At 41.0% G+C, this 26,816-nt stretch overlaps 1 protein-coding gene across 14 annotated transcripts in view; it reads left to right on the top strand.

Annotated features, from left to right (window-relative positions):
- The window catches only part of DAB1 (DAB adaptor protein 1), a 413,672-nt gene that overhangs the window by 339,162 nt on the left and 47,694 nt on the right, over positions 1 to 26,816 (top strand). For all 14 annotated transcript variants that reach the window (XR_011680667.1, XR_011680668.1, XM_071436827.1 and 11 more), the window contains 2 exons: positions 18,451 to 18,590; positions 20,841 to 20,939. Coding sequence is in view for 12 of the 14 variants with exons in the window: in XM_071436827.1 (XP_071292928.1) it covers positions 18,451 to 18,590; positions 20,841 to 20,939 (239 nt within the window). In the remaining 2 variants the exon portion in view is untranslated. The remainder of the gene's footprint in view (positions 1 to 18,450; positions 18,591 to 20,840; positions 20,940 to 26,816) is intronic.

Raw genomic sequence — 26,816 nt, 5'->3', positions numbered from 1 at the left:
ACAGTAAAACAAAAGCAGGCAGTCAAAGCTAGACTGTTTTATATACTTTGATGTTATTCACTTGCTAATACACTGCTCCCTAAAAACCAGACTATCTGCTCACACCTATTCCAGTTTTAAAGGAAAATGCCTTTGCTACTGCAAACAGAGAAATTAATCATAACTGGCTTGTTCTACAAAACACACTCTCAGCAATGGGAAAGGTCTGATATTTTTTTTTATTTAATTTTTTCCCCCTCAAATAAGGAAACTTAAATTACTTAAGGGACTACTTAGCTTCCACTGGTGCAATTAGATTAACATAGGAGGAATTTTGATTTATTTCCAGAAATGAATATATGTTTCTAGGTCAGTAACTCTATTTAGAACAAAAGATCTGAAGGTTTTTTCCCCAAATAAATCCAAATGTAGTGTTGGCTAGGCTGCTCTCCATTTGAATTTCAGTTTAATCTTCATCTTGTTTTATTCCCTTTTTCTTGAGAAGTGCACAAGTGTTAAAGTTCAGAAGAAATACATGACTTTGGAAAGAGGGGAAGGGATAATAAAATGATGAACTCTGGCTTATGGTACTGGTTCAGGGTGACTGACTTCATCATTTATATGTTCATATAAATAAATAAAACAATATATAATAATATAAATAAACCAGTATATGTTTACTAAGAGTAAAATTGAATCCAGAGCAGTAGAACTGAAAGTTAACAGTGAAGCCATGAAAGGTAGCCTGATATTGAATGACTGGGCAACAAAACAGATCCAATTCAATGTTGATAACATAAAATAATCCATATAAAGGAAAAAGAGTAATACATGACTCCCTTTCAGTGAACCAAAACCAGATATCTGCATTTCACCACTTGTATGCAATCTGGAGGAATATATCATATTTATCAATTGAAACAAAATGAAATGTGCATTATGTTTGCACTCTGTGTGTATCTGGTTTGGTAAAATTTATCTGTTGACAAACTTTATAACAGAATTGTTAAAACTCGACCTTTGGAGAAATGAAAAATCAAAGAATTGAGCCTCTCTTCAAATATTCAGGATGCCATGTGAGACTGAAAATTAACTAATGTTACTTGTGGAAAAGTAGCCTCTAGCAAACTCTTAAATGTAAATTTTGAGGGAGTTATATGTATCTGTGGTGGTTACAAATAATCTTACCTGTTGGATGTTCAGTATAATAGAGCTTCTCCTTGATAACTAAGCTGCCCAGGGGGATGTATGGTAGGTGTTGGTTAAAAACCAACCTTAACCCCTAAAAATGCCCCAACTTTTCCCCTTCTCCCAAGAATGTCTTGCTCAGTCCTTGAACACCAGATCAGGATCCAGTCTGGGCTCACCTGTGGAACCTGCTGCCTGTCACAGCCACTTTTGGCTGCAGTTGCAAAGATTTATGACTGAGATAATAACCCCACAGTATCTGAGTTTACAGCCTGATAGTTAATTATTCTCTGTGTGCCATGTGCTGTAGTTCACCTGTAAACAGTGGCTGGAAAGCAAAATAATCCCCCACAGCAGAATTGGGCATATCCTGAGGGCTATTCTGTTTCCATCTCAGGAGTGAGATGCTCTGCTCTTGTGTTTGAGCTTCTTGAAGGGCTTTAAAACATGACCTGTTGTATCTAAACATGGTTTATCTCCACTGCCAGTAATGCAGTGGAGTCTCAATACTAACCTGGAATACAATTTAGGCTCTTTTTGCACTCATGGTTGATTTTGTGAACCTTTTTCCTTGCTGGTGATGTCAGCAGAATATCTCTACTGAATTACGGTTATTTAATCAAGGTCAGTGCATTATTATACAAGTCCTTTCATTCACCTTTGTCCTGAAAAACTGACTAATTTTTTTTTTTTTATTTGCAATGGAATTGATTGAACTTCTGATACATAAAATCCAGTTGTGCATCCTGCACCTCTGTCTAGTGTCATGCAAATGTGAAACAGGAGGTGCATGTCCAGCAGGCCTTGCTACTGGAAGCCAAAGAGATTTTCTACACCAGTAACAAAGGAATACAAAATTCAGAATCCTTTCCACCAACTCTGATGCATCTTTTTTAGAGAATCCTGCAGATGTTAGCTTTCAAACATCTGTTTTGCCTGGTGTTTCTTTCCTCAACATCTTGAATCACAGTTGAGCTGGTGCCGCAGCACCAGCTTGGGACCACCAGACTTGCTGGTTTAGCAATTACATCTGGTTTTATTCCAAATTATGGTTTTGTCCAGCTGTCTTTTAAAACCATTCCTATGAGTTGCTAGGATACATTTCTAAAAGTGGAAACTGTGTTTACACCACTTCAGTGTGAAAAATCTTTGAATATCACTTACTTCTTTGCCAAGGCTTCATTACAAGGCCCTGCTGAAGTTTACCAAGCTCTCCAAATTGTCATACAATCCTTTTTCTTTGTTTGTGGTAATCAGAGAAATACATGGCTGATTAAATGAATCCTGTTTTGTCTGCTGTTATTGACTCCTTTGCTGAGCAGTGGCATTATTCAGATTGATGTTTAGTCAGTTCAGTCCTGACCAAGGCCAGTCCTGCACCTCTGGGTTCCTTTCTGTGCATCCTCCAGCCCTCAGAGCATCTCTGTGACCTCCCCTGGACTGGCTCCAAGTCCTTCTTATGTTGAGGGCCCCAGAGTTGGGAATCAAATCATCTGAAACAAAATCAAAGCCACACATTTTCCTAAGGAAGGTTGTAGGCAAGGAACTTGAAAATTGTACAAGTGAAGGATGGGCAGCACACACCACCCAAAGGCAGTGGCAGAGTTTGCCCAAGTTCTGCATGATTTTTAAATTTCTGCTTGTCAAAATATGATTCCAAGGATGAAGTCTTCCTCATCTTACAACATCTGCTGTAACTTGTCTTGTCTTGCATTGTTAATTTTTCTAAAATGTGAGGGGTTTTTGACATAACAGTAGTCTCCTTACTATAAAATCTACACAGTAGAAATAGGTTTTAACACCTAAATTTATATTTTGATCAGCCATTTCAGGCTCAGTGTTGATGCTTTTAATATCAAATAGGGTTTTTGTGGGGGGGCATCATGTAGGAGGATGAGTGAAGAAAGAACTGGTGTTTAAACCTTAAAAGAGTTTTTCTTAAATGATAGTTCTGAGACTAGATTTGTTAGCCACCATTGTGATTCTTTCAAAACAGGCCTTGAAATAAATGCTGTGGATGTAATCAACAATCAGATTACACTGAATGCCCACAGACTCCACCAGAAAGGTCTAAGGGAAAACAATTACAGATGAAACAAAACATAGCATTTAAATCCCTGCTTGAGAAGCAGCCACACAAAGGAAACACAGATCGTGGTTTAATTACCCAGGTGGAAGAATGTTTAGAAAATTAATATTAGGACCTTGGCAATTGAAAGCATTTAAAAGTGTTAATGTCCCCCCCTTTTCTTTCTTTTGATTAGAAAGGTCACTGACAGAACATAGCCCTGTGCATACTCCAGCAAACATGGGGAGTGATGGCTGCAGTGATTTTGTGCAGCTCCTGCAGGTGTCAGAGGGCTCCAGAGCTGTGCATAGCTTCTTAAAATGGCCCCCAGAAACACATATTTTTATTTAAAATCTTCTAAAAGGAGCTGCATGGTTGGTGAATTTCATCCTCTCATGATTTTTTCAGGTGCAGCCTTTCCAGCTCAGGTGTATCACGGCGACCTGATGGTTTGGTCTTGCACAGAGGTGACCACCAAAAGGTTTAAACTCTCTCTGTTTTTCAGGGGAAGCTTCTAAACTGGTGAAATGTAAAGCCATTCCTTCCATTCTGTCCTGGAAGTAAAGAATCTTAAAGACAGGCACACATTTGCTGTTGCAGGTGACTGAGGAGGAGGAGGAGGAGGAGGATGTGCACGTGGCCTCTGTGTCCTTTGCACCTCACTGTGGGCATTGCTGGGTGCTGTCTCTGCATTTTCACTTCCCAGTGTGGTGCTGGAATGGCAGGAAAGAAAACACAGTCAAGACAAGAATTAGGATCATCATTTTTTCCTCAGGAATGATGGTGCTCTACAATTTCCATTGTACCTCCTGGCAGTGTATTAAAAGATGAAGTGTGGGCTTAGGCAGCATTTGGATGGGGAGGAAAGTTAAAAGATTTTGCTTCTGCCAAGCCTTTTTTAGGATATTTAATAGGGATACGATGGGTACAGTGTGGAATCTGACATGTGGGTGGTGATAAAAGCAAGGACTGGTAAAAGCAAGAGAAATTCACAGGTAACCTGAATGCTGCAGCAAGGTGAATGCAGTGAAGGAAATGGAGATCCTGAAGACCTTTTCTTTGGTTGCAACAGCACTGAAAACCTCAGAGTTGTTATTTGCTCTTGAATTTATGTGACCAGCTGATCAGAGGTGGGCTCAGCAGGGTCATGAGGTGATTCCCAGAGAAGCTGTGGCTGCCCCATCCCTAGAAGCGTTCAAGGTCAGGGCTTTGGGCAGCCTGGGCTGGTGGAAGATGGCAGATCCAAAAGTTCATTGATTCTATGAACTTTTCCATCTCCCTGGTACTGCAGGAGCATTGCCTGCAGAGTCATTCCTAGTCTCTCCCTGGGAGGAGTTAGATCTTGTGGAGCATGTGGATAATGACATCCATTGTAAATCCATCCCTCTTCCCTCCTGGTAATCTCTTCATTTTGAGGGAAGGACTGTCATGCACTGAGGGACCGGGGAAACCTGGTTTCTTTTGGTTTCATGTTGATCTAAGCTCTAAGGAAAGACAAGGCTCAAGTGAGGCCTCTCCTCAGTACATCCATCCTTAGCATGGTTCTCTTCCATTGCACCATCTATTTCCCCCTGCCTGGTAAAGTGCAAAAATCATAATATAGATGAGATTTGACTGAAATTGGCCCGAAGCTTCACATGTTAATCCAGGCACGAGAAGGCAGGATGGGGGTTTCCATTGCTCTGCACATTCCCCCATAACACCCAGGGAGTGTCTGGCTGTGTTCCTCTTGTTTCCTTGAGAAGCCAGACTAAAAATAACAGCAAATAGGAAATGAAAACAATTCTCTTACTACATAGTACATTGCAAGGAAAAAACATTCTCCACGTCTCTGGATTAGCAGAATGTTTGAAGCTGTGATAACCCAGTTGTTAACAACCATAATTTAGATGTGGGTTGTTTTTTTTTTTTTTTTCTTCACATAAATATGACTTATTTGAAGTACGTTGAATTAGAAAACTCATGAATAAATATTTTGACATAATCAGAATTATATGGCTGGAAATTGACCTACTTTGCATGACAGATGCTTGAGAATCCCCCAGCTAATAGCAGACTAACCTGGCACAGCAATGCTCGATCTTATAATATTCTAAGCTGCATACAGACATTAAATTATTAGATTGTTGGGTTTTTTGCACGGAGATTAGACACAGTCAATTTTGTTTGTAAATGAGTAAGTTATAGGCAAGTTATTGAGGAGGCCTTGGGGTGCAGTCCAGAGAAGGATTCCTGCATCATTTGTTCAGTGTTTTCAGCGTGGTCTCGAAAAATCTGTCAGAGGTAGAAATAGCCAGCAAATCTTGATGGTATCAGCAGCCAAATAATGAGAGTATTACACCAAATAGACAGGTCTTTTTAGAAGATAAGCACAACTGCAAGAGGAATAATAATGTTTTAAAAATCTGGTAATATTTTGATGGTGTAAATAGAATCTACTTTTCCCCCTGCAGCTGCTCCCTATGCCAAGTGTTGATTTCAGCAGACTGATTTTATCTGCGTGTCCTTTCAGTTAATATGACAAGGATTTTCTGTAGGTTAAGTTAACAGAGAACTCTGACCTTGGGAAAAGAGTCTTCTCAGTTTAGGTTTATATGGATTCTTGTAAAAAAATAATCTTCTTTTATTATTTTAACAAACACAGGTGATGAAACGTTTTAGGTGCTTATTGCACAGAATAGAGTTTTCAAGCTTCATAAGTTTTTGTTGTTCAGCTCTAGCACAAGTAATAATAGTGATTTTATTTGTAAAGTATCATGCTTTTTATTTTTAGTGGGGGAAAAATACCTTTTTCATGGCTCAGTTTCAGCAAAGATAACCCTCCTTTTATAAAATACATGCAATGAAAAATAATAACATATTCCATTTTAGTAGCCCCTTTATTCGCTTCCCGGTTGTTTTCTCTGTTTTCAAAGAATCTCTGCAGATGAAGTGGACTTTGTTCAGACTTTTTTCCTCAAGGTCTTCAGGGGAATGTTTTGCTCTTTTGTAATGAGCCCTTGTTAGCACTAAGGTAGTAAAACCATGTGTATAATATAGGCAGATCTGTTCTCTTCCAGCAGGGCCAGGCTGAGGCACAGCTCCTATCCTCTATCTTGATTTGCTCCAGCTGCTTAAAACTTCCCAGAATTAGGTTAAAGTGTTCCTTTAGCACCCATATTTCTTCCAGAAAGGATGCAGTTCAATCACCCTTGCAGTGCCCCGCTGCCAGACCCTGCAAGCAGAGACCCCTTCAGGTGCTGCTCAGCTGGGGATGAAGCTCCTCCTCTCAGGGAATGAAGGCATCCTTTTAAAAGAGAATCCTGTTTGCAGGACGCTGATTTTCAGCTGAATTTGGATTCTCTGGAAGCCTCACCCAAGGGCAAGAGACAGAGGTGATTACTTGGCTTAGTCAGTCGCTGCTTTAGGAGCTTCTCTCTGGCTTGCAGTGTTTGGAGGAGGCTTGGTAGTGATTTCTTTCTGGTTGCTCTTCAGGTGACCAGCTCTGAAACACTGGACTGCTCTGCAGGTGGCTCAGCAAATGTGTTAAAATTTGTAAAAATTTTGGCACTCAGTTTTGGTCTTTTGTCCTGCTTCTTCTCACATACCAGTAGGCTTTTTGGATTCAGACATGGTCACTTGGGTCCTTGTGCCCTTACAACTCAAACCATCTACTCAGTAGCTGAAGAAGTCTCCAAGTTTTCCCGTTTGGGGAAAGTTTCCTTTCCTCTTACTTGACATTGAGTTAGCTGGTGGGGTTTGCTGGTTTGTTTTTATTGTATTTCCTTACTTCCCCAACAACTCACTCTCAGTCTCCTGAGCTCCATCCCAAACACTTTGGCTCCTTGATGCCTGCTCAGTTCCAGGAGCAGAGGAGTTGTCCTGACGTGCTGATCCTCCGAGGCTTTGCACACACCAGAGATGTGTGTGCAAACCCCAATTTCTTACCTCTGGAATCCTGTCTGGCACAGGGGTGTTTTACTCCTTGTCAGCAGTTTGCCCAAGGGTGACTGCCAGCAGTAGTCTTTTCATTCCTGCCTCCTGCTGCCACTTTGACAATAGGAACGGCAGCAGGAGGCAAAAATGAAAGGACCAGATTGAAAGAAGCACTTTGCCACTGTTGTAATTTTGAAATTGATGGCGTTTTTTAGCCCAAAGTCTCAGGAAAAAAGCTGCTTTCCTCTTTGCCTCCTATTGTTTTTCCAGCAGGGAGAGACATTCTCTGATGTTGCAGAGGCAGTGGGAAGCCAAAATGAAAATAATTTTCTTCCTGAAACATTGGATAACAAAATGTGAACAATTTCAGCAGGGAAAGAGTGGTTTGTTTTTTTTTGTTGACTGCCATGTGGTGAATACTGGTATTTCCATTTGACTACAGAAAATAAACAGCAGCTGCTTTTCTTATTGAGTTAATATGATCTTAAGATAATTTCTAGACACCTATTTACCTTGGGTTTTTTTTAGCATGACACTTTCATTCTTTTCCTTTTTCTGCATGAGAATAGGTGTTGTAGGGTGGGTGTATAGTTCACTTTTGAGGCCATGTGTTGCCTTTAGTGTCATGCCCTTGGAGCCAGCTTTATAAGGCAGGAACTTACAGTTCTGCACATTCCAGAGGTGTGTTTTACACCAATATTACCAGAACTACTAATAATCCAGATGCAATTCCCAGGGCCACTAATTCCATTGGAAGAAAGATGAGGATTGTTCTGCAGTTGCACTGGCATTTTCTGCTGGAGTCTTCTTTCAGTGGAGTCTGAAGTGGTTCTGGGGTTTAAGTGACGTGGGAGGTGGGGCTGGGGAGCTTTAGTGCTTCAAGAGTGACCTTCACCTTCTGTCCCTGAAGACCAAGTTCTGTGATTTAGGTGAGACTTTATTTTTGCTGGGAAGGTAATGCTTTGTGAAGGCTGCCCCAGAACCGAGGGTGGACAGAGTTAAAGAATAAAGTAGGGATTTGTTAGGAGGCCTCAATGGATCCACCTTGGGGCAGCACAAGAGCCCAGCCAGGGCTGCACCCAAGATGAACCAAAATGACCCCAAAATGCACAACTAGTCATGAGATCTCTCGCTTTTGTGAGTTTTGGTCTATTTGCATATTGGAGTTCATTGTCCCATTCCAGCTTTAGCCCCTGCAGTCCCACCCTGCTTGTTTTTCTCTCTCCAGCCCATGGGGTTTGTGCTCTTGGGGCTGAGATTTGGATCATTTGTCCTTGGTGCCCAGCTGGAGCAGGAATTGTTTTGTCTCCCTGCTCTGTGCACAGAGCTCACCATCCCCTAATATGAATCTCAGAATTACACACTAAAGCAGCACAGAATCTGAAAAATATAAAAGCTAAAACCAGAGGCGTCAAAGGAAATCAGTGAAGGAACACAAGCCCAGCCCCCAGACTGTGCAGTTTGCAGATGTTCCCAGCCTGGTGTGATGATGTTCTGCAGAGCACTGACATCAGCCCTCAGCAGGATGAAGTTCTGCATTGACACAGGGGATGGCTGGGAGGGGAGAGGGGGCCCTGGCCCCATTTCTGTGCCTGCACTCAGCACTGGTGCAGGGGGGACCACGGTGCTGACAGGAGAGGGTGAAGTGTGGATCAATGAATGGCTTTGTCCTCCTGCTTTAGCTGTTACAGGCTATTGCTCTTGTCTTTGGGGACTTTAGTGGCTGTAATTAGTTATCTTGAATGGGAAGATTTTTTTTCTCTTATTGAACGTGTGAGAAATTTGGGAATGTTAATCAGCAGAGCATAACCTTTTCTTAACTTGCTCTTTTTATAGTCCTGGGGAATTAACATTTATCATAGGGCAGCGCAGGAAACTGGTATTTGTATGAAGTGAACTGATTCTCCATTCTTTCTCTTTCTTTATGCATAACAAAACCTAAACTCTTCGGTAGGCTCATCACAGAATATATTTTGTAGGCTTTGAAGTGTGAATTGTGAATTTGTGTGTCTCACATGACTTTGGGATGCCACGTGTAAGCGTGTGCAGATCTGTGTCTTGGATTAGTGAAAGTGTCATTAAAATTGTTCTTGAAAACTGCATACTTAAAGCCAGATATAGGGAGACACATAAAAGCAGCTTGATTGTTTTTTTCATGAGTTCTGAGCTCTTACAGTTTTGTAGGATTAAAGAGGAATCGGGGAGATCCAGCAACTCTGTAGATCTTGTTGCAAGTTCACATACCAAAATAATTAATTAGATGCTTATCTGTAAATGATCAGTATTCCTTATGTTGTCTGATTTTTCATCTGCTTTAAGGTGCTTCTCAGTGCTGTGGTTGAGCTTGGAAGGAAAAGCAATTCTGTCTGACTTTGCTCTGCCCCAACAGGTTCAGATTAGGTTGGGAAATGACACATTCTGGGTTATTTAGCAGCCCCTGTGGACTGGGCTCTCCTTGCTGCTTTGGAAGTCGTGTACAGAGGTTTTTGGCAGCAGATGGTATCAGCTGAGTGCCCCATTGGGACTGTTTTGCTCGTTCATGTGAGCACAGCTGTAACAGGTCCTTTGGTTTTCAGAGTACTTGGGCTTTTACAATGCCCCATCCAAATGCAGTGCACATATTAGTAAAAATTAAGGATCTCTGTTACATCCTTAGCTGGTTTTAGCTCAGAAATAACTACTGACTCCTGGGCAAGCGGGTAAACAGCTGATGACCCTGTTTTCCCAAGGGCTTTATGTACCTGACATTTTGATGTCTGTTTGATTTAAACATTTACCCAAGCTTTAAAACATTAGGTGAACAAAGATTGCTAAACTATCTTCTGTCTCCTGAGAGGAGAGTCCACAAATACCTGTCTTTGCCCTTCCCCTCTGGTTGTCCAGAAAACATTATTTTAATTCTCTAACAGCAGAAAATGGACTGCCAAGTTTCCCTGATTTCACTTCTGGTCATTCCCTGGGGCTTGCTGAACAAGGTTAGTACCCCAAAATGAAGTTTTATTGCAGGGTCTCATTTCACTTTAAATCAATGTAGAATTTGGAATTTCAGCTGCTTCTACACACAGCCTGAGAAAGGCTCCTTTACAAAATGACTTTCAAAGATTTATGAAGACTTACATGGTGCAGAGGCTGAAAGGAAGTTTAATTACATTCAGCTTTTGGTCATTTCTGTGTCTGAAGATGTGCCCATATTCTGTCATCTCAAAAACCATCTAAGAAAATAAAATTGATCAGTGAGCCTTCTGGCTAAAAGGAAAATGAGTGCTTTGTCATCTGCCCATGGAGCCTGGGTGCTCAATCACTGCCTTCTCCCGGGTGCTCGGCCCAGACTCTCCATCACTGAGATTCGTCCCAAGTTTTAATCAAACATTATTTTATACTGAGGCCTCCCCTATAAATAGCAGAACCCTTCCCTTGACATACTCACATGGACTTCACTGTAGTATAAATAGATAATTTGATCCAGTCCATGCAACCATTTTGCTTTGGAGATGGTAAAATGTGCATCATGTTCCTCTTGGATTAAGTGTTACAATAAAAGCTTGACAAGTGCAGTCACTGTCACCTGATGAACAACATCTCTGCTTATAAACCTGATCAAGGACAGCAAATAATATGGGATCATCTTATTTCCTTGCAGAGGAGACTTGTTTGTAGGAGTAGGTGCCTTCAAGTACAGTAATTCTCAGGCTAATAATGCCAGAAGCCATAAAATCTCTCAGTTTGAGGTTTTGTGAACAGCAGCGCTGAGCAATCGAGGAGTACTGCTGAGATGATAGCCTGAATGATGATTGAGTTTTCCTGGAGAGCCTTTATCTGTGCTTAAAATTGGAGGTAATGTTTTTAAATTAAACCGTAATAGAAGTTCATTGAGCCTTCGGAGTGGTTTCTCTGTCCCCTCTTTACGTGGTTTATCATTTTCTGTAGAAGTATTCTCAATCTTTTTGTTCAGGACAAATTGTGTTGCTGTCAAAACAGGGCATTAAAAGCACCCCAGAACAACACGTTGCAGACTTTTTTGGGAGATTTGCTATCAATTGATGAAAAGAGAAGTTTGCACTCAGGGTTGTGCTCCTATACTGTGACCAAGCTTTTGTACAGGCACTTACATAGAAAGAGGTGCTTATTCCTCACAAAATTTTGACATGCTTTTTAGAGTGGTGTCCCCATAAACAGGTTGTATTTCACTCCATCAGTAGGTTTTTTCAGCTGCTAGGGATTAGCCTTTATCACTGAGATAAAGTGGGAAATCCAAAGTATGTCTAAATTTAAAAGACAGCAGTGCTTGATGTCATGAGCAAATCGTGCTGCGACTGTGCTCTGGTCACTTGAGGTGAAGTATTGATCTTGAAATTAAACTCTCAAGTATCTGTCCTTTCTAAAGGAAAAAAAAAGAGTTTAAAATGGCTAATTGCAAGAAGCTCATTTGAGAAATATTGGTAGAGTAAGAGAATGCTAGTGCTGGCATGAGAAGGTTAAATTTTGAGCACACAGACTGCTGGTGCAATGTAGTTTCTTTTCTAAAATGTTATGTTAAAAAAGGAAAAGGATTTTTTTTTTTTTCTGTGGCAGATCTGTGAATGCCCACAAGAGGGTTGGGCAGTCGTGCTCCTAAAGACAGTGAGGAATGACCCAGCAACTCTAAGTTTCTCAGTTCTAGGAGAAAACTGCAAGAATTAGATTAACACATGCCAGGAGAATCTGCGAAGTTGTGGGGGGTTCTCAGCTTTATAACCCCAAATAAACATTCTGCACTGAACTTTTTTATGGTTATGAAGAAGGAATTGCTGGGTTTGTGGTATCACGATCCATCCCTTTGTGTGATGGATCATTTTGAGCCCTCTGTGTTGTTCTTGAGGTTCTGTGAAGGCACTGAGGAAAATGTGCTGTCAAGGAGAGTAATCAGAGTTATCTTCATGATTCCTTTTAGTTCCTGCAGCACTGAAAGGCACATTTAATTGCATGTGACTATTTTCTCTTTTACACCTGCTTATGTACTTAGGGACTTTTTTCCTAGGGAAATCTGTAGTTGATTAAAATTGCTGTGAGTTTTCTTGGGATAATTGACACCAAATGAACCTGTGCATCATGTGTGTGTATATGTGCAAATAGATAAGATTATGCATGTATATATACGTGTTTAGGTGCATATATATGCCCAGCTAATGGGAAATACCTTTCACTTAACAATTAATTTAGGAGTCTTCAGTCTGTGTGGCATCTTAGAGGTCATTCTGCACCACAGTGTTTTGTATTTTCCGCTGCGTTGATGCCATAAAAACCCATAAAAATGCTAATTGCCCCAGGAAGATGTAAGCTGTTTATAAGTGTGTATGGGATTGTTTTTCAGCCCTGTGATACAGGAGGAGGTGTTATTTCAGGTTTATCATTTGAATGTGTGCATAATTTGAATGGCTACAACTCTGACAGTTTATTAGTTAGAAAAGAAGTAGAAAAGAAAAGACAGCGCTGTGTCGTTCTTCAGCGAATTGATTGCCAGGAGCATGTTATTGACTTTGCTGATAATATCATTATATATTTTACAGTCGTAAAATCAAGAAATTCAGATTATGCCCTGAGGGCTTCACACATTTAAATAAAGGATATAGCCATTTCCAGGGTTATTGGTTTAGATTAGTGGGTGCTGCAAGGAATGCTGAGTGTGTTGGGGCAGGACAGAAAGAGCAACAGTGCTCTCACTGCAGAAGGGCTTTGCTTTATTTTATTTTTCTATTTATGAAATACAGTCACTTACAGATCCCCTGGGAGGATGAACAACGTTTGCTCTAAACTTTAGCATATTAATACAGTGTTAGCTTGGTGTTCTGTGGGGCTGAGAGCTGAAATCAAGTGTAATCCTTGGCTCGTACCGTGAGTGAGGATAAATGAGGGAACACTCACTAAAATACACAGTGCCTGGGAAGCAATCCTGGGGTGAGCTGCAGGCTTCAGAGCAGTGTCAGAGCCTCAGAACCTGACACAAACACATCTGTCCCTCTTGGTGGCCAAAGTGCAGCTTCCCAAGGATCCCCAGTGCCTGCTGCTGGGTACAGCCCCGGGAGCACCTCTGGAATTCAGCTCGGGCTGCTCCATCCTGGATCTTCTACAATAACTCCTCTCCCTCTTGGACTGCCTGCCTGCCAGCCACCCCTTGGGACTGACTGGACTTGAGGCACGTGGGTTGAGCACTTGGGGTTTGGGTTTGGGGCTCTCTCCAGCTTGCTTGAGGGACTCTCAGTTTAATTAAGGTATAGTGCCTTGAATAAAAATGACTGACTGCATTCCAAACCTTGTTTATGGACTTCCACAGCAGCTTTAGTGAGATGGATAAAGTACCTTAATGCTGATCATGCTGCTCAGCCTCTCTCCACTTCAGATGGGAGCTTGGGAGCACGTTGCATCACCCAGCTTCTGGGCATTTATTGTTCTCTTAAAAGAGTGTAAAGGTCCAAGTGCAGTGTCACAGCTCTGCAGCAAAGGTCGTGTTTTCCTTCTCACAAAGATGCAGGGGTCCAGCTGGAACATGCATGGCTCCAGGATATGTGGTGACATCCACAAAAGTAGATAAAAATGAAATAATTACTCTTACATTTACATTTTAAGGGTCTCTGAGGATTATAAATCTATACACTGCAAACAAAACTTTCCCTGGATCAAGATCAGCACGTTTTCTAATTAAAAGTGATCACCTTTTTAAACTGAACTTGTATGACTTCTTAGTGGGTTTTTAGCTTCTGCTTTTTTTTCTAATTTTTTGGCATGAGAATGAAATTGATTTTAATTTTGATAATCTTGTTCCATTTTGGATTGTAAATGGCTCGTGTTGAGTTGGGAACAAATGCCTGGGTTGTTTCTTATGAAAATCCTTCTGCTTATGAAAAACACTATGAAAGCATTTTAGAGTGAACCATTGGAACGCACCCATTGATCTCAAATAGTTTTGATACATTTAATTTAAGATCATTTCAGAATGGTGTAAAGGGACTGGTCTGCTGAAGAAGAACTCTGGGGTGATCCCTCCCTGTGCAGGGGGCAGGTGAACAGCTACAATGGGCATCAGCTGCTTACCCAGAGTGATTTGGCATGGGTGCTGTTCTCTAGTCAAGAATTGCTAAAACAAGATTTCAGGAAGTGTGTTGTGGGGACAGGAGTGGTTGTCATTAAACATGGGCTTCTAATTTTGCTGCAGATTGTGGCCTAATAATGATTTCTGATCTCAAGCCTCAGTGTTCCATACAACCTTCACAGATGACTGTCCCTCTTTGAACCATGGAGATGTTACCTAACCCCAAGATGTGGTTTCACAGTATTGAAATAAAACTCAGCTCTGGCAGTAAGTGCATCCCGGTATCCAGAATAATTTTCCTTCCAGAGGCTGGGACCCATCCAATGTGGTGGCAGGGATGGCTGGAGAGCCAGGCTTGATGGCAGAGCTCCCCTGATAAGAGCAGAAGCTGCAAAGGAGCAAAGCTTGACTCTGCTTCTTACAGGGAAGGAAAGATTCACTTCCCTGGGCGTGTTCCTGGCACAGGCACAGTCTCTGGTTTAGTGGTTTAATATTCTCACTCCCCCTCCCCTGAAGCCTGGGAAGAATTACAGCCTCATAATTCAGGCAGCTCTTATTTATGCAGTTTCAAATACGGAAAGAACCTTGTTCAAGAGCTGTCATTAAAAACCCCACCCTTTTTTGTTTCAATGACGAGATGGTTATGACAGTCTGGACTATCTACTTTCCAAAGTGTCCAGGGTTCAAATGAAATACCACCCTCCCATAAATCTCACACACCTCATGGGTGCTGTAAAATCAGCTGCACTGACAGTGTCACGTGGTAATTTCCCAGGCAGGTAGGGAGTTTTCAGCACCAAAATTTGGGAATATGGGTGAATACAGATCAGAGGAGACGCGGGTGTGTGCTGAGGAGTGGTGGCTTGCAGATGGCTGACCCACAATATCGGGCAGCGCGCGTGTGCACTCTGCGTGCTCTGCACGGGACATATGCTCTGGGGTTTCACGGATGAGTTTGTAGTCTCCAGCAATTTGCAGCTTCCACTGTGGTTTCAAATATCTACATCATTTTCAGGCTGATGATTTTTCCCAGTCATTTATCCCAAAAGCACTTCATCCTGCCTAATCTGGGTCATAATTGACATGGGACTCGTGCCGGAGCAGACACGGCCGTAAGTTGTGTTTGAGTGGGCTGTTAATGGCAGGGATTTAGTTACGTGCAGTAAAACACAGCAGAGGTTGAAGCAAGTATAAATGTTAAAATAACAGATGAATGCAGGGTCACAGTCACGACTTGGACCCAGAAAAGACTCTTGAACACTTGACATGCTCCTGCTGTCAGCTCACAGCTGCCTTTGGCTCTAACGAAGGCGTGAAGTTGGAAATTTCGGGTAAGGAAGCTGTTGGAATTGGATCGTGTTTATTGCAAATCAACAGGATGTCTTTGCAAGTATAAAAGACATATGGAAAAGTCCACTGTTATTGTTGTACTTTGTTGTGTCTCCAGATGTTTTCCCTCCTGCCCCACTCCAGAGGCTGAAAGTGGGAAATGGTTTTTCATTGTTTCTAGCTGATGGTGCCAACATCTGCCTTGGCGTTTCCCTGGGGAATGATATTAGCACTGCTGAGAGTTTCTGATTCATCACTTGTGTCTCATTTGTCTTTTTTTTTTCCTTTTAAATACAAGATAATGTCAGAGCATGAAGTTTCAGCCCTGCTCTGTTATTTTGAGGGGTGAGAAGAAATCAAGGGAAACATTTGGGTGGCTGCTGAACTATCACAGCAGCACTTCAGAGCCTCCTTATTTTTGAAAAGCTATAAATGAGGCATTAAAACATTGCTCTGAGCTGGTGTTTTTCATTGGAAGAAATAGTATTTGTGAGCTCAAACGTACTTGAAGATCTCAAAATGCTTAAAATAGCTCTGTTTTCTTAATATACATTTAATCCATCATTAGTTCCCAGTGCTTGACTCTGAGGGGAAGGGAACCAAATGAATATCTTCATTTGGAAGTGCTCTTTGCTAGTCATATATGCTCATAATGGTATTGTAAAGGCTTAATTCCATAGTTTAGAACCTAACTGGTTGATCAGCTTGATAAGTGTGTAAATTAGCAAAGTTGGCCGAAGTGTTGACTGCTAATGAAGGTGCTTTTAATAGAAATGCAAAACAAAATATAATTTTTCCCCAAAGCTTCTGTACTTCTTCTTATCAGTAAACAGCTGTACAGTATCAGATTATATTAATCTTCATATGCTAATAAAATTTATTATATTGATGATACTATTTTTTTAGTGCTTAAATCTGACATTTAAATAGGAATGAGCTCTGGAGAAAGTTTGTGCCAGAATTCTCAAGTGCAGACTAAGACTAGTTCCTGACCTGCGACTCCTTTATATCAGACTCTGGTTTCTGGTTCATTCTTTTACATCAGCTGGAAGAATCTGACCAGAGCCCTTAGGTGGAAATATTGTAAATTTTAGCAATGTCTGTCTGTGTTTAGGGAAGGTTTCTTTTGAGAAATCTGTTGGGTCCAAGAAACTGAAAATTGTGTAATATCTCACCGTTCTGCCTGCTTCTTTGTGCTTTGGCTGTTGTTTGTTTGGTTGCAGTTATTTACAGCTCACTCCTGGGTTTTTTTGAGATCCTAGCAAAAAATTCCACAGGCAGCTGCAAAATATATGTTTAATCAATTTTAGGAAGACTGATTCCCTAACTAACATTTTTCTTCCAGCTGAGACACAGTAAAAACTGTTCTGCAGATCCTCAGGGAAGGGGGGAAAGTTTTCCTGACAGAGATGTCTGTTTTGTGGGTTGTCGTGGTGTCATAGTCATGTGGTTCAGGTAATTTAGGTATGTTGGTGTCATGGTTTAACCTCAGCTGACAGCAAAGCACCATGCAGGCACTCACTCCCCCCTAGATGGGGGGAAGAGAATTGGAAGGGTAAAACTGAGAGAACTTGTGTGTTGAGATAAAAATAGTTTAATAGTTTAAATACTACTACTACTACTACTACTCTTGTAGTGAAAATAAAATAGCAGAAAAAAAAGAGAACTAAAACCCAAGCATTTTTATTAAGAAACATATTTTTTGTCTTTTTTTAAGCTTCTCAGGGTGAGCCTGCGAGAGCAGCCTTTGTCAGTTATTTCTGTGCATGTTTATGTGCAAAAAGAACAGAAACAGAAGTTCTAAGGCAACAGTATTCTACAGACAAACAATACAATTTGGTATTTGGTTTTCCACCTTTCAAGTGTTAATAGTGTAAATATTGCTTAGATGAGTCATTTTGTAAGGAAATAGTGGCATGTTTCTGTTAGTGTTTTGTCTGCAAAACGTAGAATTCTCCTTTGTATTGGGATTAAAACTACTTGTACAGATCACAAGTTTTCACAGAATTCACAGAATAACAAGGTTGGAAGAGACCTTAAAGATCATTAAGTCCAACCCACGCCCTAACACAACTAAACCCTGCAGTGTCACATCCTGGCTTTTTTTAACACATCCAGGGATGGTGACTCCACCACCTCCCTGGGCAGCCATTCCAGAACTTCATCACCCTTTCAGTGAAAAACTTTCTTCCTAATATCCGACCTACATTTCCCTTGATGCAGCTTGAGACTTTCAGATCCATGAGCTGTGGTTCAAGTTTATCTCTTACTTCTGTAAAAACCGAATTTGTGTTCTGGAGATTTTGTATGGCAGCAGTTCCACTGAGAATTCCTTTGGGGTAGCGGGGCCAAAAGGTTTAATCGAGTGAGCATCTCCTTCTAATTCCACTGAAATATTTGGAGTTAGACCTGTTTTGCCACTTGGTTGTGTTCCTTCACTTGTTCCTCTTTGCCCTGCTGTGGGTATCCTTGTTAGTGTTCAAAAATATATAATCACATAAGTGATTATATGCTGTGCTTTTTATTTAAGAGCTCTTGGAATCGGGGTGATTTCCACCCAAATCTGATTCCGACCATACACTCGAGGTGAACGTGTTTTATACTCTATCATTACATAACTTTCATGTTAATTATTAAACTTATATTGTTCTATTGTATACACAGATTTCAGCTAAACATAGCCCCCTTTAAATTTCCAACATAGTTTCTCACGATTCTTCTTATGGTTATATAATAATTATATTTAATTACTAAACAATCACCACCTCTAACAATTATATCTTTTATCATACTGCTTACACAGGTGCAGTGATCTGAGAAAACACAAAGCCCCATATTTTCAAAGACTATTTTTAACATTTTCCAGGGCTCCACTATCATCCTCATGTCCATGTTGTGTTTGCAGGTCAGGATCGCAGCGAAGCCACTTTGATAAAGAGGTTCAAAGGTGATGGTGTCCGCTACAAGGCCAAGCTGATCGGGATCGATGAGGTTTCTGCTGCCCGAGGGGACAAGTTATGCCAGGACTCCATGATGAAGCTCAAGGTGCAGTGAAACTTTTCAATGTTACAGTCAAATTCAGCTTGAACTTCCACTCATTCTCCTTTCATGACACTGAGCCTTAGTCTGGTTAATTATGTATTGAAATCAGTCAATTTTGCATGAACTCCTGCCTGGTATTGCTTATCCTGGTTTAATTTTAATACATTATCTCTGAATTCTGTAGTTACTCCGTGATTGACACCACTGCAATTTGTCCACAAATTACAAACAACACACTGCAAATTGAATAATTTTATTATGCAAAAGGGGACGTAAATGACTGTGGAGGAAAATGGGATATCAGAGCGTTTTCTATGACATTTCTAATCAACTACAGCACTGCCTCTGGCTCTTACCTCCTGTGAGTGACGGGTGTAGGCAGCCAGATTTGGGGGGAGCTGGTGTCCTCCTGGGAGGAGAATGCCTTGCACCAGCAATGGAAGGGCTGATGTGTTGCAAAATCAGGCAGTGCACTGAGAGGATGGGGCATGAGAATGTAAAGAGGAGTCCCTGGAGTTTTGGGGATGAGATGAAGCTGTGGCAAAGGCGTATTTGGGTGTAAGATTGGAGTGTAGACAGTCTGAAATACCAGTGGTGTTACAGGTGGCTCTCTGGAGCTGACAGACATCCCTCTATGGCCCAGTCTCTCTCAGAGAATGGGAGTTCCTGTAGGAACCATTCTGTCCCTCACCCTGGGACTTGTGGAAGAGCTTGAGTCACTGGGAAGGAAGAAAGGAGAGGTTGTGTTTTCCTGAGTGCACTGTTGGCTGTTCACTTCCCATCTCCTCTCTGTATTGCAGGGTTACAAACCAGGTCTAGCAGCAAACCCTCTGCTGCTTTTTCCCTTTTATTTCCCTTTTGTTTTGCTCCCAGCCTTATCCCCGTGCTAGAGAGCTTACGGATTTTCCATTGCTGGTTTTTCAGGAGGAGAAACCACTAAATGATGTCTGGTGCTCTACCAGCCCACAGGGTTGCAGTCCATCCAGGAGGAATGAGTTACTCATTAGGGAAACAGCATGGGGTGACACTCAGCTTGTGGTTCAACAACCTAAAAGCAAGATCTGGCAGATAATTTACACTCCAATCTTACACCCAAATCACTTTTATGGCAGGCAAAAATTAATCCGCTCCAAAAGTTGCTCTGTTGGTGTGTCACATCAGCCACAATATTCCTGCTTGATTTAAATGTGTGCTGGGTGTTTCTCATCATTTCATAGCTCCTGGCACTGTGGGGAGAGTTGTCACTGTTCTGTTGCACAAACCTTTTTGTCTCTCTCCTCCATGGATTAATATTTCCACATCTCCCAGGTGCCTAATACCTGTTTGCAGGTGGCGAGATTGGTCTAAACAGTACTGGGAAATGACTAAAACTGTTACAGGAAGGGAGTGTTAGAAATTCATTTTTGAGGGCAGAGCATTAATTCATGGGTTCTGGAAACCCAGTGTCCCCTAACATGAATTTTGAGGCCACCCATAAAGTCTTGGGATGGCTTTCAACATCAGATCCTTGTAATGGCACCAATGAACATATTAAAACTTAAGTTAATTGTTCTTGAAACATTGGAATTGCAGAGAACCAGGTAAAGTCTAAATATTTTCATTTCATTTACGAGTACAACTGGTTATATTTGATCTCAGTTCAGTGTTACTGGTCAGGGCAGGCTCCTGGGAAGGTGGAAACAGAAGTTACTGTTGTCATTCTGCTGTGGGAGAATAATGCATGAGATGGTATCAGCAAGTTCTCTTACAAAGTAAAGATCTGAGATCCTGAAAAAAAATTACCCTCAATAGGAGTTTGTCACAGCACAGGTGTAGTTTGATTTTTAGAATAGTTTTCTTCTAGAGAAACCTCAATTTGCTTGTACTAGATGAGTGCAAAGTAAGTTAAATTCATTGACATTTTCTGTCCTCTGCTGCTTGCTGGTTTTTTTTTTTCCTATTTAAAAAATAAATAAATAGAAGAGCTTATAGCTAGGAAAAGTGTGCTAGAAATGACCTTCAGCTTCCATGAAAACAAATTTCATGGAGGATTAGCTAGTGCAGAGGTTGGAAGTGGGAGCACATTTGAAATGCTCTCTGGGTAGCATAAAGAGATGTGGTACCTTGAAAAAAAGGAGAAAGCCAGAAGCAAGGAGGGGGCTGTTCCTGGAAAACCTTTAAGTTTTCCTAGAAAAGGGGTGAATTGTCCACAAGTAAATCAGTGGCACCTGGGAGAGTCAGGAAACCAACTAAAACTGCTCTTTGTTTGCACAGGGAATTGTTGCTGCGGCTCGATCGAAAGGAGAACATAAACAAAAAGTCTTCTTAACAGTTTCCTTTGGGGGAATCAAAATCTTTGATGAAAAGACAGGGGTAAGTAAAGTTGATTGTGTGCTGGGGCAGAGCTGAATCTTTCCCTGGCTCCTTTAGAAGCATTTCCTTGCTGGGCAGTGCAATCTCACTGGTGCAAACACACATGAAGCATCTCGGAAATTTGATAAAGGGTTATCAATCCCTTGCATCGCTTGCAGAGTGTAGCTTCTGTATTGTCAGTGGTAGAAAAATTACATTTTGTATGGAATGAGAGGTAAGAGATACTGGAAAATTATGAGGTTGTCTCTGTGAAGCAGCAACTTCCCCAGTAGTATCTGGTGGAGGAAGTTGCAGAGACTTTCATGCCTTACAGTTTCTGCCACAGCAATACCATGTTTGATTTTTTTTTAAATTGCTCTAAAAGAAGAAACCTAAGCAAAACATTACACTACTTGGATATAAAGCAACAACACACAAACTGTTTTAATCATAATTAAGTAGATTTTTACAGCAGTTTAAGCTCTGCCTTGAATTTTAAAAAGGTCTTGATTTAATCTTTTGGAAGATTAACTATTTAACACAGTGCCAGAAATAAAACCCTACCGATGATAGATGAAATTATCTTTGCCAGTTAATTTATATTATTAGAAAATCAATGTCATTGAGCTCACTGATACATAATACGAGTAGTTAGTAATGAAAAGCTCATTTGGGATGTGTTGTGTAAAGTATCCATGCAAAAGCTGTGCTTCAGAGGGCATTGCTGGGGTTACAGAAAATAGGTAATGTCAGAATTAGGGCTGTCAGTGCAAATTGCACCCCAACCACAGTTGTTTTCCTGAGATTAAAGCCTTTTATTGGGGAAATAAAAAAGAAGAAAGAGAAAGTCTATTCCTTTTGCACTTGTCTCTGAATGTTTCTCAAACACTGGAATTTTTTTGCCTAGAATAAAGAGGGAAAAGAGGACTTGTTTTAGAAACAAAGGTGTGCTTTATTCCAGCTGCCTCTCCTGCAGCATCCTGCACCCTCTCCTGTCTGCAGAAAGCGAGGTGGGGACACGGGAACAGTCTCCTTCATTTCATAGCTCTGACATCCCACACTCTAAATCTGACATAACTATATCATCCCTATAGTAAACCTGTCACTCACCCACTGAGGCTTAGAATGAAACCCTTAAATCCACCTTGCAGATGTCTGCCCCTGAGCAGCCCGAGTGATGGACAGGACTATTGAGTTGTCCTTCTTGCAGCAGGGCTGTGGCAGAGCCATGTGGGGAGCTTTCCACAGCAGCTTTTACACGTTGTTGTCAAAGCAGGAGAGTCGTGCTTCCTCCCATGCCAAGGGTTTGGAGCAGGGGTGCCCGGAATCCTCTGCCAGGTCTTCACAGCCACCATCCCTTGGGCTTTTTTCCCAGCTTGGGTCTCTCCTTGTCCCAGAGTTTCACACCCTTGTCCCATTAATTCTTTGTCTTTCTCATCCAGCCTGTCTCTGCTTTGCCAGCCTGCAGTTGTCATCTCATTCCCATTCCTGCTGGAAAATCCCAAAAGCTGGCAGAACTAGGGTTGCTCAGCCCAGGTTTTTGGATGGGAAGAAGCTGTAAAGAGCTGGAAAAAGATTATATTTCACTCACACTGATCTTCCATTTTCCATGTTAAACTTCAGAGTTTATGAAGTTTGGAGTTTGGTGTTGGCTTTTATGCAGCAGGGAAGAGTCTGGATAATCTTGTATTTGCTTTCTCCTCCTTTAACAACCCTCCCTGTCCCCTACAGTGCTTTTTCCCTTGGTTGCATTTCCATGATTTTGGAATTCCCAAAAGGGTATTTTGGAAAGATTATTTACCTCTCTAGAGTGTCCTTTCTTAACTTCTACCATTGTCTATTGCTGTCACGTCTGCCCCAGCTTCAGCCCAATGTGATAGAAAAGAATAAAAATATTAAAAAAAAAAAAAGTGGGCTTCTTCATGTTGAGTGTCTTGTAGGCTGCCATTGGATTTTAATTTATCACAATAAAAAATCAATTTGTAGCTCAAAACTAGCAAATTTTTTTTTTTAAATTGGCAGTGTCATAGCTGACTTCATACAGATGATTTAGGGGAATTGCTCCGTAATTCGTTACAGATGAAGGGCTCTGCATGGGTTACTACTGAAAATGATAAGCAGGTTTTTTTCTTCCTCTACTTTATAGCACTCCTTAATATGTTCCAGACATAATATTCCTCAAAAAGTATTGATTTTAATAATGGTATTATTCCAGCCATCAGGAATTCTGCCCTTTGAGTAAATTTATCCATGAAGGAGATTGAGTTGAAGGTGGAATATCATTTGAAAAGAATATATCTCACCAAGAAAAATGCAAGAAGGATTTTGCTGTGAGTTTGCACTGTAGATGCAGTCCAATATGGTTCATCTACAGTACTGCAATAGAAATAATAACAATCCTTTCTTATATTCCATCATTCCATGCCAGGGATTACCCTAAAGAGGTCCCTTCATTCCACTTTCCAAGTATTTGTCAGTGTGCTTAGAACATGATAGCAAAAAATTGTATTTAATATGACTAACAGGATGTTCTCCTGTTGTGTGTATGCCAAAAATTGTCATTACACATCGAGTTTGACCCTATTAATCTTATAAATGCACCTTTTTTTTTTAGCTGTCAGATGTTTTCCATCCATCCCATTTGCTTTCTCCAGATTATGTTTGCTAAATATATGCCTTACCTGAGGGATATACATTTTCTTTTAGTTTTTACTGTAAAAAAAACTCTACCATAATTATTGCTGAACACAAGACTTTCTCTATCCAATGCCACTTGAGAGATTTCCTTGCTGCATATTACATGAAAATAATTTTTTTTACCATTTGTTCTGTCACATCCATCTTGGTTAGACCTCAATACTGCAATATATTCTTAATTTATTTTATGGAAGCTTTTTTATATTTTCAAAAGCATGATCTTCAGATGGCAAAAATACAAATAATTGCATTGTGTTATTTAATATTCTCCCTTTTGGGGTGGGATGTAGTGATTGGCGATTTGCTAAGAAAGCAACAAATGCCATGACTGTGCATAAGGAAGGAAGTGCAGATTTTGTGGAGGCCCAGCATTGTTGTTTAGCTGTTCCTGAGTGTTGTTCTGTTAATCACACACATCAGGCCATCTCCCTGTGATAGCTCAGTGATGCTTCATTAGACCTGGGTGACTAATCTGGGCTCTGTAAAGAGCCTGTAATTGTCTCATTGTTTATTTATGTGGTCATAAATCTCTGTTTACTTGCAGGTTCCTTTCCAAAAATGTATTTGAAACTAATAATTAAATCCTCTGAAATGCTTGGGAAAAGATTTCCTTCCACCTCCATGCAGAGAGGTGTGGTTTTAAACTCTTGTTGTCTCTAATTGCAAAATGCTGTTGACTTCAATGGCAAGCCCCTAAACTGTGAAAAAGAAATGAGATAAAAGCAAGAAATTACTATTTGGCTCTAAGCAACAAATTTTTCCTGTTAAAGTAAATTTTTGTAATTGCATGGATGTGCAGATTGCTAGAGGATGCTGTAAAATATAGCTCTCTATGAGGTATTGTATAGATGAATTATTTATCTGGATTCCTCCATGGCCAAAAAGCAGGGGAAATCAGTGTCAGTATCTTGCTTATTTATGGGAAATACCCTAAACAGATGGATTGTAACCCAGTTGATGAAGATGACAGTCATCTCACCAATTTTTACCTATTTTGTAGCACCCTGAAAGTGACTTTCATTTGCATTGCCTATTCTCTTTCAGAGATGTTGGCCCCTGTCCTTGTTGAAATAAAGCTCTTGGGCCCAGTCTGTGGGATTGTAACATTGCTAAGAATACTCTGGTGGGGTTTTGGTATTTATTGCACAGAAGTATTGCAGTGTGTTACTCATATTTCATGAATTTGATCTGTAGCCATTTTCTTCAGGCTGGCAGTGTGAAATCCAGGAAGGAAAACCATGTGTATAAATACATTTATTTCATTTGGACTATCTATTCTTGTTATCTGTCAGCTCCTCCAACCTCCATTATCTTTGCTAAGGATTTGATGTTATTTTATTATCTTTGAGGGTTTACCTGCCTGAAGTGGTGTTACTCAGTGCCCTCTTACCTGTAGCATTCTATAAAAAAAATAATTTGTGTCCACAGAACTGGTGATGGTGCTTCTGCTTTAAATCTTAATGACATCCAAATAAATAATGCACGTGGTGGGAGGTTATAATCTTGTTGTCCTCAGAGTGTTCTGTTTGACTGAGATCATGTCATGGCTCTGAAGTGTTCCAGCCAATATTTTGGATGCCAGCATCTTGCCCATCTTCCTGAACTTCTAAGCTCTCTCGACCTTCCAGTGCAGATTTCTCAAGTTGTTTCTATAAAAGCATTTCCCAGCATATTCTGAGGCTTTATCAGGTTTGTGCTGATAACCCCTGGATTTGCTGCTCTTCCCTATGCAATGTGAGTGATGGTGTTAATTATGCTGATAGATTGCTAACAGGACAGCTAAACTTGGCTGAAAGAGAATTTTAGCAAGATTAAAATTCTCACTGTTGGCAGAAGAGGCCTCGTTTAAAATGTACCAAAGGTACTTCTTGACTTTGCTGGAAATCTGTTGGTTCTGGCATCCCTGACCAGAAATCGAGGTACAGTCATGGGATCTGCAGTTATTCCTTGAAGCACATGTGCTGGAGCAGATGAAATGTCAAACTGTCAGAGTCTCTTTCACTGAGCGTCTCTGAGGCTTTAAAAATAGAAATAAAAGAAGGAATTAATTTCTCCTGCTCTCTCCTCGCTCCGCAGCGAGCAGGAGAGATGGGGCGAGGAGTTCGCTGAGTTTTGTGTTTGCCACAGGGTGGGATTGACCAGGGGGATGCTGGAGCAGCTCCCAAGGTGGGTTTTGTCCCCTTCATGTCTCTGAAACTTCCCAAAGTTCCTCTCTGTGGCTGATCTCAGGTGCAGCCCCTCTGTGAGCATCTTACCCCAGCAGCTGATCCCACACGAGTCCTCTCAGCTGATCTCCATGACTCTGGTCTCTGGGTTTTACCTGTTTTCCTAGATCCTCTCCTGCAGTTTTCATCTGAGATTTCCTGTGTGCTCTCTGTCCTTGATCTCTTTTTTTTTTTTCTCCCTGCTGTGCTTTTTGCCAGAGTTGTTTTCATTTGCAAACATAAATTTGGTTATTGTGTGGAACCCAGTGATGCCAGCTTTGTCTTCCTCTCCAATCTTGATGTGTCTCTCCAGCCCTCTCCTTGCATGTTCAGCCAACAGCTCAGGCTCAGTGAGGCTAAACCAGGCCATCTAATCCTGACTCCCAGGGGTCTCTCTCTGACCTCCTTTCCAGAGAGTTGAGCAAAATATCAGCATCATCTCTTATTCAGCCCTGTACATTCAGCAGCCTGTTTGGCTGGTGATGTGTTTGCATTGCCACACCCAGGGTACCTGCAGATCTTGCAGAATTCTTCTCACCTGCTCTGAAATACAGCATTTGCTCTCACACTGAGACTCAAAACCCAGTCCTGCCTCTCTTCATCTCATGTCTCAATTGTTATCCCTTTCTTTGTCCTTGACAAATTTGACTTTTATTTTTGAAATCCATTGTGACTGCCAGGATTGCTGCCTCAGCTTATTCTTTTGATCATGTCACACTTCCCTTTGCATTCCTGGGCTGGATCTGCCTTCTCTCTTTTATCACCCCATCGCTGAATTGTTTTTTTTCCAGCCTCTTCATGGCTACCTTTATTCTTCATCAGCTTCTGAGGAGTCAATCTATAGTACCAACTTTCACCATTCATTTATTGTTTTCTTAATAAATGACTCCCAGATCCCTTTCTGTCCTACCCATCATCTTTTAGAGGAATTCTTTGCACATATTCATGCTGTACCCCCTTATTTTTTCTTTAAAATACTCCCATGCTAGAAACTTGT

Source organism: Agelaius tricolor, unplaced genomic scaffold (assembly GCF_023055355.1).
Source record: "Agelaius tricolor isolate 1412-34295 unplaced genomic scaffold, bAgeTri1.0.p SCAF_11, whole genome shotgun sequence".
NCBI classification, from domain to species: Eukaryota; Metazoa; Chordata; class Aves; order Passeriformes; family Icteridae; genus Agelaius; species Agelaius tricolor.
The sequence above is the reverse complement of the archived record's forward strand: the minus strand, read 5'-3'. Positions and strand labels throughout refer to the sequence as shown.